Source organism: Lipophrys pholis (assembly GCF_963383615.2).
Source record: "Lipophrys pholis genome assembly, chromosome: 12".
Lineage (NCBI taxonomy): Eukaryota > Metazoa > Chordata > Actinopteri > Blenniiformes > Blenniidae > Lipophrys > Lipophrys pholis.
Window position 1 is genome coordinate 10,509,702 of NC_137641.1, and position 18,038 is coordinate 10,527,739.

The 18,038-nt window shown below is 41.4% G+C and overlaps 1 protein-coding gene across 2 annotated transcripts in view; it reads right to left on the reverse strand.

The window, feature by feature from the left end:
• Positions 1 to 18,038, reverse strand: part of LOC308117666 (uncharacterized protein) — a 136,522-nt gene that overhangs the window by 15,466 nt on the left and 103,018 nt on the right. For both annotated transcript variants that reach the window (XM_080476705.1, XM_080476706.1), the window contains 21 exons: positions 14,993 to 15,037; positions 14,597 to 14,641; positions 12,956 to 13,063; positions 12,747 to 12,800; positions 12,606 to 12,659; positions 12,025 to 12,078; positions 10,735 to 10,842; positions 6,686 to 6,739; positions 6,467 to 6,574; positions 6,162 to 6,215; positions 5,969 to 6,022; positions 5,113 to 5,166; positions 4,968 to 5,021; positions 3,900 to 4,007; positions 3,263 to 3,316; positions 3,116 to 3,169; positions 2,923 to 2,976; positions 2,393 to 2,446; positions 1,508 to 1,561; positions 1,361 to 1,414; positions 1,102 to 1,155 (listed from right to left, as the gene is read on the reverse strand). In XM_080476705.1, the coding sequence (XP_080332831.1) occupies positions 1,102 to 1,155; positions 1,361 to 1,414; positions 1,508 to 1,561; positions 2,393 to 2,446; positions 2,923 to 2,976; positions 3,116 to 3,169; positions 3,263 to 3,316; positions 3,900 to 4,007; positions 4,968 to 5,021; positions 5,113 to 5,166; positions 5,969 to 6,022; positions 6,162 to 6,215; positions 6,467 to 6,574; positions 6,686 to 6,739; positions 10,735 to 10,842; positions 12,025 to 12,078; positions 12,606 to 12,659; positions 12,747 to 12,800; positions 12,956 to 13,063; positions 14,597 to 14,641; positions 14,993 to 15,037 (1,332 nt within the window). The remainder of the gene's footprint in view (positions 1 to 1,101; positions 1,156 to 1,360; positions 1,415 to 1,507; positions 1,562 to 2,392; positions 2,447 to 2,922; positions 2,977 to 3,115; positions 3,170 to 3,262; positions 3,317 to 3,899; positions 4,008 to 4,967; positions 5,022 to 5,112; positions 5,167 to 5,968; positions 6,023 to 6,161; positions 6,216 to 6,466; positions 6,575 to 6,685; positions 6,740 to 10,734; positions 10,843 to 12,024; positions 12,079 to 12,605; positions 12,660 to 12,746; positions 12,801 to 12,955; positions 13,064 to 14,596; positions 14,642 to 14,992; positions 15,038 to 18,038) is intronic.

Genomic DNA, 18,038 nt, shown 5'->3' on the forward strand with positions numbered 1-18,038 from the left:
TTTTGAGAAATGTTTCCTTGTAAACGCGAAACTTTTCTAGAATGAAAACTCACTTGAAACGTTATCGTGTAAACAGGGTCTTAGTGGTAGTAAATTGATGGATGTTAAGTAGTTTAGTAATGCATTTGCCACAAAGAAAGTTGTGGTAAATGAGTAGTTAACCTCTAACTGACCTGTAGTTGTGTCTTTAATGCCAAGGTTAGATTAGAAGTGATGTCAGGGTGATTAAAGGCTACGATTAGCATTTACACAAGCTCATTAAAGCTACATTCAATGGACAGCTCGGGCCCCAATGTGGGGCCCACAAATAATATCCTAAAGAAGTGTTTTTTTTGTTGAAATATCAAGAAAGCAGATACCACTTTTTTAAACGAGTACAAGTACTAACCTTACCCATATTGAGTACTGACATGAGTACTTATCAAATACCATGAAGCCTGATTTATAGTCCATATCCAAACAATGCGTGAAGGTTATGCGTCGCCACGAACCTCCTCCGCAACACTTATTTTATGAGTACGCTGTGCAGCGTCAGACCCGATACCCATTCTGGCAGCCTAAATATCATCTTACTGCTAAATTCAGGCAAAATAACTGCATCTCCCACAGGATGATACAGACACATATAAATACTTTATATCAGTCCCAGAGTCAGAGCCAAAAAATAGAAATGCTGTGTGTCATCTGGATTGATAAAACTAACTGTTTCCACTCATTTTGTTTCAGATAATCTGTCATATTTTGTCTATTTTATCCATATTACATTGGTTAGTAATGATCGTCTTTTTTACTTAATTGCCTTCATTCTAACAGCCAGTTCTAATAAACTGGAACAGCATGTGTGGATTGGCAAGGCATTTTGCAATTACAGTTGGTTTGTGATTTTGACCGACAGCATGTTCCAAAAGTTTCTGGAATATTCTACTGAAGATTTCCTGAATGCGAAGCTTGTGAAATGGTTGAACATGACCTGCATTGCACCAGGAAAGTCAAAATAAGAAATGCTGTGTGATATCAAACAAAGGGAACCAGATCTTGACAGACCTGGCCTCTAATGCAAATCTTTTTCCAGAATCTCTGTCGGGTTTAACTCTTTCTTACCTCTTTCCCGTTTTCCCCTCGATCCCCGAGCTCTCCGCGCAAACCTGGAATTCCCTGTGTGACACAAGCAAAACAAAATAAATCAATTTACCGCCTTGAGGAATGAACTCTAGTTGTGAATCGCATCGCTTTGTAGCTCTTTTCTCTTCAAGTCATTGGATGTGACGGACTGCCGAAGAAGCAATTGTCGTTGCTGCTGGGTTGAAATGGTGAGCTATGATGCCTGAACGGATGTCCGGTGAAGGAATAATTGACTTACGATGAGGCCCGACCACCCGGGGACACCAACTACCCCTGTGTCTCCCTTGTTGCCCTGAATGACAAAAACACAATCTACTGTCAGATCGTACATCATGATTAAATGAGGCGTGCAGGAAGCCCCCAGTCGAGCTGTAAGACACCTCACCTTTGATCCTCGATCTCCCCGGACGCCTCTGACCCCGGCCTTCCCTCGTTTCCCCTGAGGAGGAGGTGCCATGTTTGTCAATGAAGTGAAAGCGAGAAGAAAAGCACACAAACCAGCTGGTATTTTTATGTACTGTATGAATTCCTTCGTGTGAGAGCTATGAAAGCATGAAACAACATAAACAACCACACATAGACGCTTCCTTCACTACAAACAAAGAAACACTCAGTATAGACCTTGTTCAAATTAACAAAATTGTCGGTTCTCCACTACGTTTGCTTCATTCATATAAACATTTAAAAAAATTAAAGCCCCATTTACACAGTGAAAGTGAAAATGCATTTTTTTTAAATTTCACATTAACGCACGTTTTGAAGATGATGTCTGTTTCCACGGAAACGGTAGAAACACTCGAATTATGTAGTTTTCATGTTAGGCCACTCGTGGGTGTTGGTTTTTTTTTTTGTAATGAAACAACACACAGGTGCAGTGTGCACAGAGAAAACTACACTGTACATAGCAACAATGAGACGTTGGTACGGACAGACAATGACGTTGGGTTTCTATTACAGCGACTCTCAACTATAAAACTACCAAGTCCCAGGAGAATATGGACTGGGAGTCATCACACTCTGGAGGCAAACGCTGTTGTTATTGTCCATTTACTCATACGTGTGCAGAAGAACTATTTACTATGCGCAGAAGCAGCTTTTCAGAAAAGTTGCACTTTTTTTTACCTCCGTTTCTATGGCGTTTTAAAAAGTTCCACCTTGGGAGCCGTTTTAAGTTGTGTTTACTGTGGCTCCGACCACCGTTGTTGTGTAAACAACTAAAAATCATTGAAAGTTTTCGGTCTTCAGTTAAAAACTAAATCAGCATTCGTACCCTCCGTCCAGCTGGACCTGTCTTCCCCGGTGATCCAATCTGCCCATCGTCTCCCTGTTGGAGGAAAACAGTGAGAAAAATTAGCTGTTGGTCTAAAACTGAACGTAACAATGATTTTAGTTACAGAAAAATATAGACCGAAGCAGTTTATTTCCTGAAATTCCACGTTGGTGAGTTGACATTTCAATGAACTGCCCTCTTCAAAGAAGCTACAAAGTTATCAGATGAACGAAGATGAATGAAGAATACTACATATATCAAATATTGTGCGAGAACCGTACATGAGCTTCAGGAGATGTAAATGTCTCTGCCTTCATACGCATGAATGAGCATTTAGCGTTCAATTGACCCGAGGCTAAGCCCCGCCCCTGATCGGCAACAAACCAATCGCATTCTACTACCAGGGAAGAAGTCATCATAACTACTTTGCTGTATTTTTTATATTTTTTTGCATTTTTATTGACATTATATAACTTGGATCAATTCCTCATGAAACACAGTCAATATATGTTTTAACATCAAGTTGTCACCTTCTCTCCTTTCATGCCCTGTTTCCCTTCAGGTCCGGCTCGTCCTGCTGCTCCCTGTAAACAAAAAGTTCATGCTGTCACATGTAATAAAAACATCATGTACTGTACACATACACCTTGACTACTCTCCCAATTCCATGATTAACCAATTTCAAAACTCTTCCAGTGTTTTTGCTGGATCAGGCAGACTTACAGGTGCTCCGATGGGACCAGGGATTCCTCGTGGGCCTATCTCACCTGGAGCCCCCTACAACAATGAGAAAGAGGCACGAGTAAATGTGAACCTGAGGTTTAAACCATGAGGAGGTATTTCTTTGATCCAGAGTGAGTTGAGTTTTACCTCGAGCCCCTGCAAAGCTGGAGGACCCTGGATTCCTGCGAGGCCCTCCTCACCCTGATGAGGGATTAAAAGGGTCATATGATGCAAAATTCTCTTTCTAATGGTTTTCCAGCAGAAATATGCATCCAAAACCCTGGAATGGCGCCCCAGAAGTGAAGAAAATCTGGCATAAGTCTCCTTGGCTTGTTACTATTTTTAAAAAGTGTCTTGCTCCAACGAGCGAATCAGAAATCAAACCCTACATAATGTCATCAGGGGTTTAGCCAATCCCAATCAAGGTAGCCCCTCCCTTTGACCCTCCCACAATTAAGCAGCTCTGCTCTGGCACATGGCACCACGAGAGGAAGTACTTCCTCCTCTTCCCAAGATGGGCATGTGTGGGCGGAGCCAGGCCAGCTCACACAGACACAGCAGATTCTGAATGCAGCTCCTATGATCCAATATTCAAATGGATGGAAATCAAGGAAAAGCCGGATGTGGGGCAATAAACTTTCAATACAATGTTTTTGGATCAACGAAACCCAGAGCATTTAACATATAAACCGTACTGTTATACATAAATACCGAATGGATGTATTCATCAACATGCAGTCTCACAATGCCATACACATTGAATTAAGAGGAAAACTCTACTTGCCAGTTCTCCTGGCGGGCCTGGAGGTCCAGGCTCTCCATTCTCTCCTTGGGTTCCTGGATCACCTTTTGCTCCCTCGTCTCCCTGAGGTCCCACCGGCCCGACTGGACCCTGTCACAAAGACACACAAATACACAATTAAACACATCAAACAGCCATGTGGTCTGATAAATGAAGTGCAGCTGGAGGGTGATTTTTTTTTACAGATATCTTAGCTGAATGATTAAACAAGAGATTTAAAAGATGTGATTCAAATGATAAGTGAAGCATATGGCTAAAGAAATATAAGAATAGTATCATCAAATAAATGTGGACTGAATTCATACGACAAACGCACTAAATATGCGGAAATCAAGCTTAAAGTGCAAATCACAGAAGAAGATTGGTCCAACATGTGGGAAACACAAGTCTCGATCACCAACTCACGTATCTAGAGGGAATTCTCCTGGAAGAACCTGGTTCACTTCTTTATTACACCAAAAAATAAAAGCAATGTCCAACAAATCTGTGCACATTTTGATTCAAGCAAATTTATACCTAACATTTATACTAGTATGGAATTATTATTATGAACATAAAATTGCCACAAAAAGAATTTCTGAAGACTCTGATCAGAAAAACTAAGTGTGAGCATGTGATGCAGCAGATAATTAAAATGCAGAGAAGAAAACAGGCCAAATAGCTGGAAGAAGCAAATACAGAATGCAGTAAAACAAAACGCCTCGGTGCCCACTAGTCTACAATCATCTGCATCCTTAAAAAAGTCAAACATCTTCTCACCAAGTACTCAACAGCACATTCACCACAGCGATGTACCATCAGTGCACCTGATCACCACATTTTATGATCAACACAGATGGCTGCGAGTCATCAGCAGTTTAATCAGGGTGCTGCTAAGCAATCAAACCATCATATATTTTCATTTTTCCTCATTAAATCTTCAAAATCTCTGTATAATCCTCCAGAATGGAACAACTGTCCTCTAATGAACACTTAACCTGTTGACGTTTGCTATGATAAAATGGAGTAAACACATGATAATGCCTGTGTGTTTGATCAGATGAAACTTACAGGTGGTCCGAGCCTCCCGATGTCTCCTCGAGCACCACGTGGTCCACTAATTCCCTAAAAACCAAGCACAGACAAGAAAACTTCTTTGTTTTGTTGATAGTACATTCTGTACTGCAATCCACGTTGTATAAAATCAAGTGTTTACCAGCGGGCCTCCTGACCCCGGAGGTCCAGAAATCCCTGCTTGCCCAGACTCCCCCTAGAGAGACGGATGAGAGCTTTAGCAACCCTCCTCTAGACGTTCCCCTTAATTCAAGTGATTAGGCCCCAGCAGAGCTCTGCGGGTAGGAAACTAAACTAAAAAAGAAAACAGGAGGGTTTATTTACAGTAGAGCGGAAGCCGTCTCAATCAGGTGATTACTGAGAACATGTACTGATTGAAAACCTGGAGTCACGATGACCTCCTGCTGAGAGCTACGTCCAACTTTTTCCTCGAGGCAAAGGAATCATATCAGGGAAACCTTTCGGTTTAGTTTATTCTTATCTGATGTTATATATTCTTTTTTTTCGTGATTTCTCAATTCAGTGCTGTTAAAAACTGAAATCCTGGATTGTTTAACAAGTTCATTCCAACTATGGATGCACCGATACCGATACCGATACCGGTATCGGTTATTGGGTTCAATGCTGGACGGCGTTCTAGTACTCGTAAAACCCCCCAGAAACAACTAATATTACATGACGTCACATATAAGCAACATTGCATATTGTTTGCGGATGGAGTATGAACTCCGCCTAATGGCATTTAATAGGTACTCGTATCAGTACTCGCTATCGGCAAGTAGCTAAAGGTTACTCGTGCTTTAAAATAGTGGTATTGGCGCTTCGCTAATTCAGACCAAGGGTCAATTGAGGGGTTGTGTAGCATAAGATGAATCTAGAATTAGTTATCAATAAACACCAGTCTTGTGAAGAACCTTTGATGATGTTTTATGAATCAAACAATTATCTTCCACACTGCGAGTGTTGTAGCCTAAAACAGAGACACCACTCTGAATTACTTTCTCTCCTTGATGTCCGTCTGGTCCAGGAGTTCCCCGAGGTCCTGGGGTTCCCTGAAATTAACAAAAATACATCACAGAAAAAGTAACGCATGAGCATCGAACACCTGTGTGGATACCTGCAGTGTTCAAAATGGAAACTGTTTAGCCAGTAAATGCCAGTCAAACTGAACTGTTAATGACATCAATTTACCTGCAAACCTGCCAAACCTGCAGCTCCTACATCTCCCACCAGTCCTGGTGCACCCTGCAAAAGACATGCATCACAGTCAGATGTATCTTTATTGGAGTGTTTCATCATTACATTAGTTCACGTTTCATTAAGACTTTTTCAGAGTTTCAGCACATGTCAGTCGGGTGGGCTTAATGGGATTATGTGGATTATTGCTGAAGTATAAGCAATTTAGAGACACAATCCAGCCGAAGGTGCATTTAAACTAGAACCAAGCAAACAGTGACATAAGTTCTGCTGCAAACTGTTGGAATAGTTGAACTTACCATCAGTCCAATGTGGCCCTTTTCTCCTTTTGGACCTCTGTTACCATTTCCTCCAATGGCTCCCCAGGGGCCCTCCTGACCGCTCAGACCAAGAGGTCCCACCCCACCCTGCCCATAACAACAACCACAGTCTGATCATAAACTGCCATCATTACTTAGGAAATCACATTATTGATCCAAAGCCATCAGTGAACCTCGGAGTAAAAAAATGGCGCTTACCTTTTCTCCTTTAGGCCCAGAATCTCCTGCTTCACCAGGAGGCCCAGTGTCCCCCTGTGGAGGAGGAAACATCATTCTTATTTTACAACAACGGTTCAACAACCAAGCCCTTGTGGACTTTTACTGGTTTTTACGGGGAGATGAAACTGAAAGGGAAGGGAGAAACTGCTCTGTCTTATGAAGCTGAATTCCTATTTAAACTATTCATTGTCGGGTAACTTGCATTTGCACAATGAGAGAGAAAATGACGTGGGTCGATGAAAGGTTAATTCATGCTCTACATTAGATATGCTCTCCATACACTGCCTTCAATACATCTGTATTTCTGTTTGTCTCTTGGAATCATACGGACCAAACATTGCTGCATCACCCAGTTTAATTTTATCAAACATTTCATGACACTTAGTTAACAATTCAGTGGATACAGTGGAAAGGAACCAGACTCAGAAGTGGAGACTTTCTGCTGCTTCGGTTGTGGTTAGGGGATAGATGGCGAGCGAAGGAGAGGACAGAGAGACAGATTGCGGGGAGAGATTCAAACCCTGGCTCGGGTAGGGGAGCAGGGACTCTCTACCCTGGCTGATGTTTGGACAGTGTTGAGATTAGAAGCAAAGAACAGAAACAAGTGTTTCTAATACAGTAGTAGCTGTGAGAGAAAACCACTGACAATGATCCCTATGAAGATGCCTCAATGATAGGCGACAGCTTGTGCTTCCTTCTTATTATCAACATTGAAGTTGTCCCATCAAAGTGTTGCCTTTTCGTCTTCTAATGACAAGAACTCTTCTATTTTCTCTGGTATTTGAGCGCAATATCAATTTAGAGCGCCGCGCTCTGCTGGACTGATTTCCAATCCCTCATTTCAACACAGTGAATGCATGGAAGCATAAAGGCAGTGACATTCACAGCAATTGAAATGCATGTACAGTATATAATCCCATGCCTAGGTAAATCAGAAATGAGCCTCAACGACTGACTGTGCTTTATTGCTGATATAAACAAGTTTTCCATTCGGCAGAATTTCTCCTCAACCTGTAGACATACAAGGTGCAAAGAACTCAGAAAAAGGGCTAAAGTGTAGGAAAAGCTGGAAGATCAAGAATGAGCTATAAAGTACCTCGAGTGGGTTTTTTAGAGGGTTTATGGAGCGATGAAATCAAAGTTGATGGTGCAGATGTCCTATGAGTAGACGCTAATGAACACAGCAGGACGCCACTAAAAATCAAGCACCAACAAGAGGTGCTGATATGAGACTTTTTTTGGCAGTAAATGTAATGCAAATTTTATGATAATGCTTTTTTAAAAGAAGACAAAAGACCCAAAGAGGTACTTTGATGTCAATTTTGGTCGATTTAGCGTGGCGTAAGCGTTTTTCAAGAGCAGAAGAAAAAAAGTTCTCATTCTCTGTGTCTATGGCCTTGTTTACATGACAACGTTTCATGTAAAAACGCATTGTTTTTGAATTTTTGTTTCACAAAAGTATAGTGGTTACATGGCAACGTTTTGAAAGTGACGTCTGTTTACACACAAACGGCTGAAACACTACAAATGATATAGTTACCATGTAGGGCCAAGAGATGGCACTGTTCTTTGAATGACATTCATATGGATGAGATGAAGTTGGATTGTTATTACAGTGACAGTCGACAATAAAACTGCCAAGTCCCCAGAAGAATATGGACTGGAGGTCATGACACTCTGGAGGAAAACATTGTTGTTATTGTCCATCAACTTGCACATGTGCAGAAGAACTCATTACTACAGCCATGGTGCGCAGGCACAGGAGCAGCGTTTTCACAGAGTTGCATTTTCCCCGGTTCACGAGGAGATGGAGTCCAAGTGTTTTCGAAAAGTGCCACCCTGGGAGCCGTTTAGAAAAGTTTTCTGTGGCTCCGGGCACCGTTGCCGTGTAAATAGACACCCCAAAACTCGATGAAAGTTTTGTGTTTTCACTTTGCACAAAGTGTTTGTTTTTATTTAAACAGAGGGCCTAGTGACAAAGCCTAATTTTTATCACAGCCAAATGGCAGCTATCAATGGGGAAAACCTTTTTTTCACGTGATATTCATTAGTTGGGATGCACGATAAACACACACACAAAAAAAAACATCAGTATGAAACACAGATGGTCCTATGCCGATTTTATTTTATTTCTCAGCGTGAGCACAACATAAGACGTTTAAAGATGTTGTGACGTTTAAAATGGCCAATCAGAAAGGAGAGGGGATTACGAGGCCGTCTATGCAATGCCAACGTGCTAAAAGTCAACCTCACCGCGCACAGAGAGATCACAGAAGTCACAGCGAGCGCACGGACTGAGACGGCGAGCGCGCAGAGAGTGGTCCAACTGTGTATGATTACAGTTTTTATGCGCTCGTGTATTTGGCACTGATATGATGCCACAGTATCGGTCATACTTTGATCATGTTTAGCATGTTGCATTGCTGCTGTGTGGGCCTCGAAACTCTTTCTGTAGCATGTAGCATGTAGCATATAGCATGGCTCGGCGTTACGTGCTGCACATGAACGTGTTGTCTTAGAGGTTTTCTGCTCTTGGACTTCAAACCAAACCAATGTGGAGGCTCGGTCACAGACTTTCTTTCTTTCTTTTATTACTGGTACAGTTTAAAGAAAAGTATTTCTGAAAACAATCGAGGCGAGAATTAAGCTGTGCAGTTGTTGAATCTGGCCTTGTTTTGGTCCCGCTACAGAAAGTTTAGACGTTTTACGAAAGTTTCACAATGCGTCGGACTTCCTGCTCCCTGCACTTTATTTGCATGAAGTTGGCTGGATTTGACATTATGCAAACGATCTGACCCGCTCCAGGGAAACGACAATGAATGGGAGGCGGGAAATTGACGGATCCTGTGGACACGTGATTATATTGGTATCTGCATTGTTAATTTGCAATCTTTTCTTTGAGAAATATCAGCATATCAGATATTAACACAGATTCCATATTGTGCATCCTCAGTTTTAGTTTTTATCCTGAACTACTAAACCTTTCAGAATCTGCCAGTTGATTGATTAGAATCACTTTTTCTGAGGAACAACACATAATTCAGATATTTAAATGGAAAATATTGTCTATCCAGCGATGGCCATCCGCGATTGAGGTACCAAAGTAAGTCAAGCCAGGATGAAGTGAAAAGAGCTGAAAACTGAACACACACACACACACACACACACACACACACACACACACACACACACACACACACACACACACACACACACACACACACACACACACACACACACACACACACACACACACACACACACACACACACACACACACACACACACACACACACACACACACACACACACACAAAAACCCTACTGTCCCCAGGAAAAGCAACATCAATCTCAGCGAGGACAAAGAACCTCTTTAAATAAAAGTTAAGTATCCTGCACTGCAGCTTCAGCAAAACATGATTGTAAATAGATTAAAAACAGACTTCTCCTTTGATTAGATGCTAATGGAAAGTATTGAAAAAAGGCTGGATGTGTCCCTTCTTTTATTTCCGCTGGTGTTCAATAATACAGCAGAATAAAATGCTGTGTGCCAACTATGGCGTGTTTTGATAAACAAGACAAAGTTAAGCAAAGAAGCAGGCCGAGGCCTGCAGCAGTGTTTTGTTTGCTTTTCAAGAGAAAGTGCATTTTTTTAAGTTCTGCTTCATCCTTTCACGGAGCGCAAAGAACCACAGAAATGAAAAGAAATATCTTTTCTTCTAATACTCTATTTTATAATCAAGATGTAAAATCAATCCAAGGAAACTAAGCCACGCACTGTCATCATGACATCTTCAGACGAATGTAATTTCACGCTTCTGGTAACAGCAGTCGTTGAATGAATGCCTCTCAAATGATTTCTTGCCTTCATTCACAAATAGGTAGCCTAAGAGCAACTTAATTCTACCAAGAATTAATAACACATGCACACGTTGGACTGCTGTTTGTGGCCCCTGTACTAAAATGTGTTTGACTTCCCAGCTTTAAGCCAATGATTATCTCACCGATGGGCGGAATAATGCACTCACCTCTTTACCAACTGGTCCAGCTGGACCTGGTCGACCCTTGGCTCCCTCGAAGCCTCTCTCTCCTGGTGGTCCTAGAGGACCGGGTTTCCCGCTTTGTCCGATGTCTCCCTGTCAAACACAAGAAGACAGGAAGTGGGACACTGTCACATATTAGGTGTGTTTCCATGCTCTTAGTCAAAACCCGTCAGCTTGACCTCTTTGTGTACCAGCGGTCGGTAGAGTCAAAAGGTCTGACTTAATACCATGATTACAGACCCAGCTCTCACAATGGAAAGTCCTCATAACCCATACTCCTGGAACAGTTCTAAAAAAAGATACTACAGCCACAAACTCATGTTGTCAACTTCTGATGACCAGTCGGTAATCTGAGGGTAAAATGTTGGTCGATTTGCCTGCAGGCGGGATGAAATCAGCATAGTTCCTCCTCAATCTGACATTGTCAGTCCAACTCCTTTCCGGTACCAATTATTAGCACACTCTCTCTGGTCTTCTGTTTTAGTCAAGCAGCCTTCACTTTAGAGCCTCATATATAAGCAGAAAACTAGACCAAAGCACAAACCTCCTCCCTCTCTGGGTAATATTCTGAAATCCAGTTGAATCAATGGGTTAGTTAGTGGCATCACTGATTTGATGAGCCGGTGTCGAAATACCAGAGAAGAAGGAACGAGGGAAAACATATATGGTGTGAATAGTAGAATTCAGATTTTCTGTAGGAAGAAGGAATCCAATCCCTGAAATGTCCCTGCAGTTTGGATTAGGCCAAGTTTAAAGGTCAGTTTCAACAAATACCTGATATGATAATGATAATCATCCTTCAGTTTAGTTAAAATTCTCCACGAACAATGTAGTTTTCACGTGGGGCCACTCGTGAGGGCTGCCGTTTGATTTTATAACGAGAGAACAAAACTCTGTAATCATTAATGGTGTCGAGTACACAGACGTGCGTATGGACAGACGGTGAAACCGGATTGTTATTATAGTGACTCTCAACTACAAAACTACCAGGTCCCAGGAGAATAAGGACCGGGAGTCATGACACTCTTCACAAAGTTTCATTTTCTGCTGTTTCCACAGAGACGGAGTTGAAGCGTTTTCTAAAAGTTCCACCTTTGCAGCAGTTTTGAAACATTTCCAGGCTCTGACGTCTTGTAAACGGACTCCAGAACGCAAAGGAAGTTTTTCATTTTCACCTGAAACGTTGCCTTAATTAATGAATGCTTCTTCCGGGTTTGAATTTGAAAACATCGATTCACACATCAGTAAAAGTCATGTGATGATGTTCTCACTGACCTGGTCACCTTTCCCTCCAGGTGGACCCTCGATACCTGTTTGGCCCGGAGGACCCTGGAAAGAAAGCAAGAGAAATTGAAATTAAACATCTACTGTTGGAAATGCACGGCTATAATACACTGAGAACATCAAATCAGTTTTTCTTATATTCCAGGTGATTAACTTTACTCACTTTGGTGCAAATAGAGAATATAGAACTAGTTCAGTCTAAATGTGCAACGATTCCTCACAGACCTGTACTCATTGTGTTCATGGTGGCTTCCTGACCAACACCGGAGGTGCTATTAGATTAGATTCAAAATACTAATTACACACAGGAACCGTGTTAAGAGTAGCAATTATCTGATTCGACAGGCCATAAAAACGGGAACTTACAATATACTTGTGTAGATTCGTATGATTCATACGTGACGCATCGCGTTGTTACGTTAGAATTAAATGGTTTGGTTAATCGTTTGCTTCGCTCCTCTAACAAGCACTGTAGATATTAATAGAATTTGATCCTGAAAATGGTTGGTTCAGTGTGCAATGAGTTTCAATGTAAAAGACTTTTGAGAGCTGAACAACAGAAATCCACCAACCTGAGGTCCATGGTGTCCCGTGAGTCCGGCTTCACCAGGAGGTCCCATCAAACCCTGAGACATTCAGCACAGCAACGGGGACGAACGGTCACTTTTACTGATATTGAACATCAAAGTGTTTTTACAAGGCCGGTACTTCACCTTGGGTCCTTTTTCCCCTGCTGCTCCCAGCACTCCATCAGCACCCTGCGGACCCTGATCAGATCAAATAGGTGCCTCAGTTGGTTTAAGTGCTTCTCTACTGTGATGATTCAATAAAGATTTTAGATGATTGTACGGTTTTGTACGAGTTCTGTTCCACGGTTCCCGGATGCTAGAGAAACAATAGTTGAAGGTCGGTACCCACTCACTGGTATTCCTGCGGGCCCTTGTGGTCCCTCAGGTCCCGGCGGTCCTTTTGTTCCCCTGGGTCCAGGCTTTCCAATTGGGCCATATGAACCTGGGATACCTGGAGGTCCCTAAACATTCAATTCAATTATATTTCTATATATATTAATTTCATGACACTTTTACAGAGAGAAAAATCCACAAAAGAATCAGACTGCAGTAACGAGGATCAGCTTCTAATGTCTTGATTATTCAAGATTGATTCAATTTGTTTAGTATTTCATAAGTAAAATGAAGAGGAAAAAAACAACGGATGCACAGGTATCGATAAGTCTAGCTTAGGGGGCGGCATGGCTCAGCTGGTAGGGGAAGGTCGTGGGTTCGATTCCCATCTCTGCCTGTCTACATGCCGAAGTGTCCTTGGGCAGGACACTGAACCCCAAACTGCTCCCATTGGAGTGACAGCACGTTGCATGGCTGCAGCCTCCAATGGTGTGTGAATGGGTGGATGTGATGAGCTGTGTAAAGCGCTTTGGGGCTGCACACGCAGCTGAAAGGCCACTTACTCATACCTGTACTCCTCCTTTTAGAAAGTGATATTAGTGCTACAAAAAAAACCCAAACCTAAACACTACGAGGAGCTTAGTGAGCTGATGCATCAACATTGAAGTAGGAGATGAGTATTCATCACAAACACTCTACTAGCTCTTCTGGACACAACATTCGGCATACCACAAACTCTTTGTCCCCTTGAATTTGATTTTCTAACTCATATTTTGCACACAATGCTCTAAAACCTTTTACCCTTGACTTGCTCCTCAATGTTGCATCTGACTTTAATTTTTTTAGGAAACTTTGAGGTCAAAAAAGGAAGGTTTCTCCTGCACTGTCAATGTAAAATGAACAATATAGACTCAATCTGACCATTTCTCATATGTGGTTCGTGGCTAAGGTAACGCTTAAATAAGAGGTGTCATTTTTGTAATGGTATCTGCCGTTTTAAACTTTTAAAAGAAAAGTTATGAACCGCTTTTCTGATCTAGAGTATGATCCATCCATCCATCCATCCATCCATCCATCCATCCATCCATCCATCCATCTTACTCAGACTGATGTCAACACATGCAAATAGGCCTAATTTTTGCTTCTGTGAAAAATGATTCATTTGTGAGTTAATATCACACGACAGTGATAACTGTGAATGATTTAGTCAAATCAGCTTTACTTAAGCGGTGCTGTCTGAACATTTCCAATCTGAATCCTCCCTCTGCACATTGGGTTTATATGTTTTTGTCATTTGCCATATGTTGGAATATTCAATGTCATTTTCCTTAAACTGATTCAGTTTAGTCCCCATCTTGTCTCAGGCTCAGAAATTTGGATCAAATAAAGCCCCATGAATACGTTATATCTGATTTGTAGATGAGAGGACATGCAGAACTTTGAATTTAACGCTCAATAAAACACTTGTGACAGTCTTCTTACTCGAGGCGCGAGGCGCCAGCGCAGTTTCTCGCAATGCCAAACCCTAAATGTGCCGCAGTGCAAGCGCACGTCCAGTCAAAAAGAAAGCCGTGCGTGTCCAAAATGCAAAATGCGATTTGCCTCAGTGAAAATGCTGCTTATGAAGTTTGGATGCAAATTTCTTGACTTCGCCGACTTACTGGTGGGCCCTCAATGCCTTTGGGTCCCTCGTCTCCGAGACGACCCTGTGAAAAAAGAACAAACACGGAGTATGAAAACTCAATGCAATCATCGGTGCTGCTGGGGATGTCTGTATTTCATATGAGTTATTTCTGAAGAGTGTACCTCATCTCCAGCCTTTAGCTTTATAATATCGTAAAAGACACGTTATGTAACATGCAAACCGGTAAAAAGAGTCATGATAACCTTAAAATTACCTAAAGTTATTTTTTGTCCAAAATATTGTTGCATTAATAGGCTTCGTTTCCTGAATCACAGTAAGAAATATATTTAAATAAAGATAGATAAAAAGCTGTTGGCAATTATAGTTTAGGTCCATCGTCAGCGAGCAGGTGAAACTAAACAGATCCTCTAACCTGAGGTCCTCGGGGTCCCTTTTCCCCGGGTGGACCGGGCAGACCCTGCAACAGAAAACACACAAAGCAAGTCAGAACATGTGAATCACATGTATGGCTCACACCTCCACCTGAGCACTGAAAGAGCAGATACTGTGTGGGTGTAAAAAAAGTTCGCTCATAAACGGAGGGAAGGTTTGGAATAAACTCCACGAACTGAAACAATGTCCGAGGATGAGATTCAGAACGATCATCGTAAACAGGTCTATAAATGTACATATATATTTATTTGAGTCTAAATAAATACTTTTTTTTTTTTTGTAAATATCTGTATTTTGTGTGTTTTGACACGTCTGGGAAGAATTAGTTTTAAAAAAAGACAAGAAAAGCCTCACTTCGTTTTCTCTGATGCTGCGGTTTCATTAGACTTATGTCAAAAAAAACCACAAAAACAAACTACTGAAATTCAATTTAGAACTAAATAAAAAAAAATTCCAATAAGAATTAGTGCAAATAACAACCAGAAAATGTTTTCCACTATCATACCACCTTTATTCAAATCTACTTCCTGAGAGAAATCAATGGGTTACTATATTAAATGTCCCATTGTGGTGCCTTCAGGTGCAACTCAGAATTTACCTGCTCAGGACCAGTAGGAGCAGCTCTGGTTGGATTACACCTCTTTTAATATTTAAATTTTCTTTTTTTAAGCTCTCCATGGATTAGCTCCGAGATAAAAAATGTGATAGTTTATGATTTATTTTCCCATCCATCTTTGCTGATCAGACGTGGCACCATTTGAAAATACTGAAATCACTTTTGATCACTAAATCACAAGTTTAAAAGAAACACTGCCACACGTTCTGTCACCACAGCGTCTCACGCCTTAAATTTTTTTCTTTTGAGAAAAGAGTAAAGTGTAAGACCTTCACAGTGTGGAGTCCTGACTTTAACAACGCGTTTATTGCTAGAACTCGGACCTGCTGAGTCCGGCTCCCCGGAGTCATACTCTTGACTTTCTTCTACGACAGATTGATGGATTTCACCAGCAGTGGGCAGTCATGTGATCAACTCCACCGTGTGCTCAGTGACTCCACATGGAGGAGACCCTGAACTTTAAAAAATAGTCTCTCTTCTATTACTGAAAGTGACTATTCCCATGCAAGAGGGACATTTCTTTTTCCCAAATCTCACAAAACAAGAAGATTTGAGTCACAGGGTGGGAAAACAAGAGAGCAGAGACAAAAAGAAAAAGCCTCTTCAGACAGGAAATGATCTTTATAGATCACCGTTCTGAGATAAAAGCAAATGTTGAAGGTCAGGAGTTCAAGATGTTTCATAACCCGCATGTATGAGTCAGCATGTAGTTTAAAATGCCACAGCCTTCGTAGTGACAATTTTAGCAAGACCATACAGAAAAAATAAAACAGTGGTACCAAAAATAAAGATGGACCCAACGACATTGTTTCAAAGCCTTCCTTAAAGAAACTGTTAATGTTATATGGATCATATATTGTTCCTCTACTGTTGTGACTTCCCATAAAGTTCAGTGTTTATTTTAAAGGAGACATATCATGCTTTTAAATCCTTCCTTTTTACATATAAATCATACAGTTGTGGTCTATATAAAGCGGAACTGCAATGCTTGGGTCTGAATTCCTCATTATTATAGCTCCACAGGCCCCTTTTCAACCCCTTTTCTGATGTGCTTCTGAGAGCAACTCGTTTTGGGGCGGTCTCTTCAAATGCAAATGAGACACTTCATACCCCGCCTCCTCTCCAGGTTGCAGAGGTGACACTCGGTTCAACTCCACCCTGTTCGGCCATCTTTGTAGTTTGATAGAACAGATACAATTATCTAGCGGCGCAGAAACTTTATATTCACACATTATTTACAAAATGTCAACAACGGAAGATTTGTCCATCCAGCCATACATGTTGGAGCCAGAGTCGGAACCGGCGGAGCGAGATGAAAATGACGATGATGCACCTGCAGAACAACGTCTTCATATGGATGTAACGCAATGGTGTGTTACTATATTTACACTAACTTCTCCATCCATGCCCACTACTACAATACTGCCTGTATTACAACGACTATTTAACACAGAAGTTACATTATAATCTAAAACGAGCACACAGCGCTAACATATGAAGACGGTGCAACTGCTAATGCTAACAAAACAATGACAGGGACGTCTTATCATCACACTTTTTAGCGTTATATACAGCTTACCAAAGTGCTCTGTTCGTCGTCTCCATAGATAGAAGGAACTGACCGCTCAATCAGACCAAGTCTTTCGGCAAATCCTTCTTTATACTGGCGGAGGTTGCTGAAGCAGTCATTCTTGAAGTGATTCGCGCACACAAAAATGACCTTACCCACAGATGTGGGTACATTTCTGTGAAAAATAAAACTCAACCAGGCACTTCGAAAAGGTTCCGATGCTGGGAGACGGTGTAACGAAGCTTGTGGGTTACTACATCCAACAACCGAACATTTCGACTTAATCCTCTCGTAACTTCGGTTGGACTACAAAATCACAGCGAGAAACAAAAATGGCGGATTGCTCGAAGTGTCGATGTCCTAATTTGGCAGTTCCGCTGAGAATACTGTGACGTCATTGTTCAAAAAACGTAATAGAGAATAGAAAAATCGAAACCGATCGCAAAATATGACCAAAACAGAATATAAAGATATCAACGGAGCACCTGAAGAGACTACTTTGAACTTTTCTGTACTTCTATACACTCTAAATATACAACAAAATGCATTTAAGGGCTAAAAAAGTGGATTTAGCATGATATGTCCCCTTTAAGGTGTGGGAGGTCGCAGTGTTCCTCCTGCTGTCTCTGTGGAAAAGGGGGAAAATGCAACTTTTCGGAAAAACTGCTACTGCACACCAACACCGTAGTAAATAGTTCTTGTGCACATGCTCAGTAGACGGACAATAAAAACAATGTTTGCCTCCAGAGTGTCATGACTCCCAGTCCACATTCTTCTTCTATATGTACGTACTAGTGGCCCAACATGGAAACTAAATTTTCAGTGTTTCTGACATTTTTC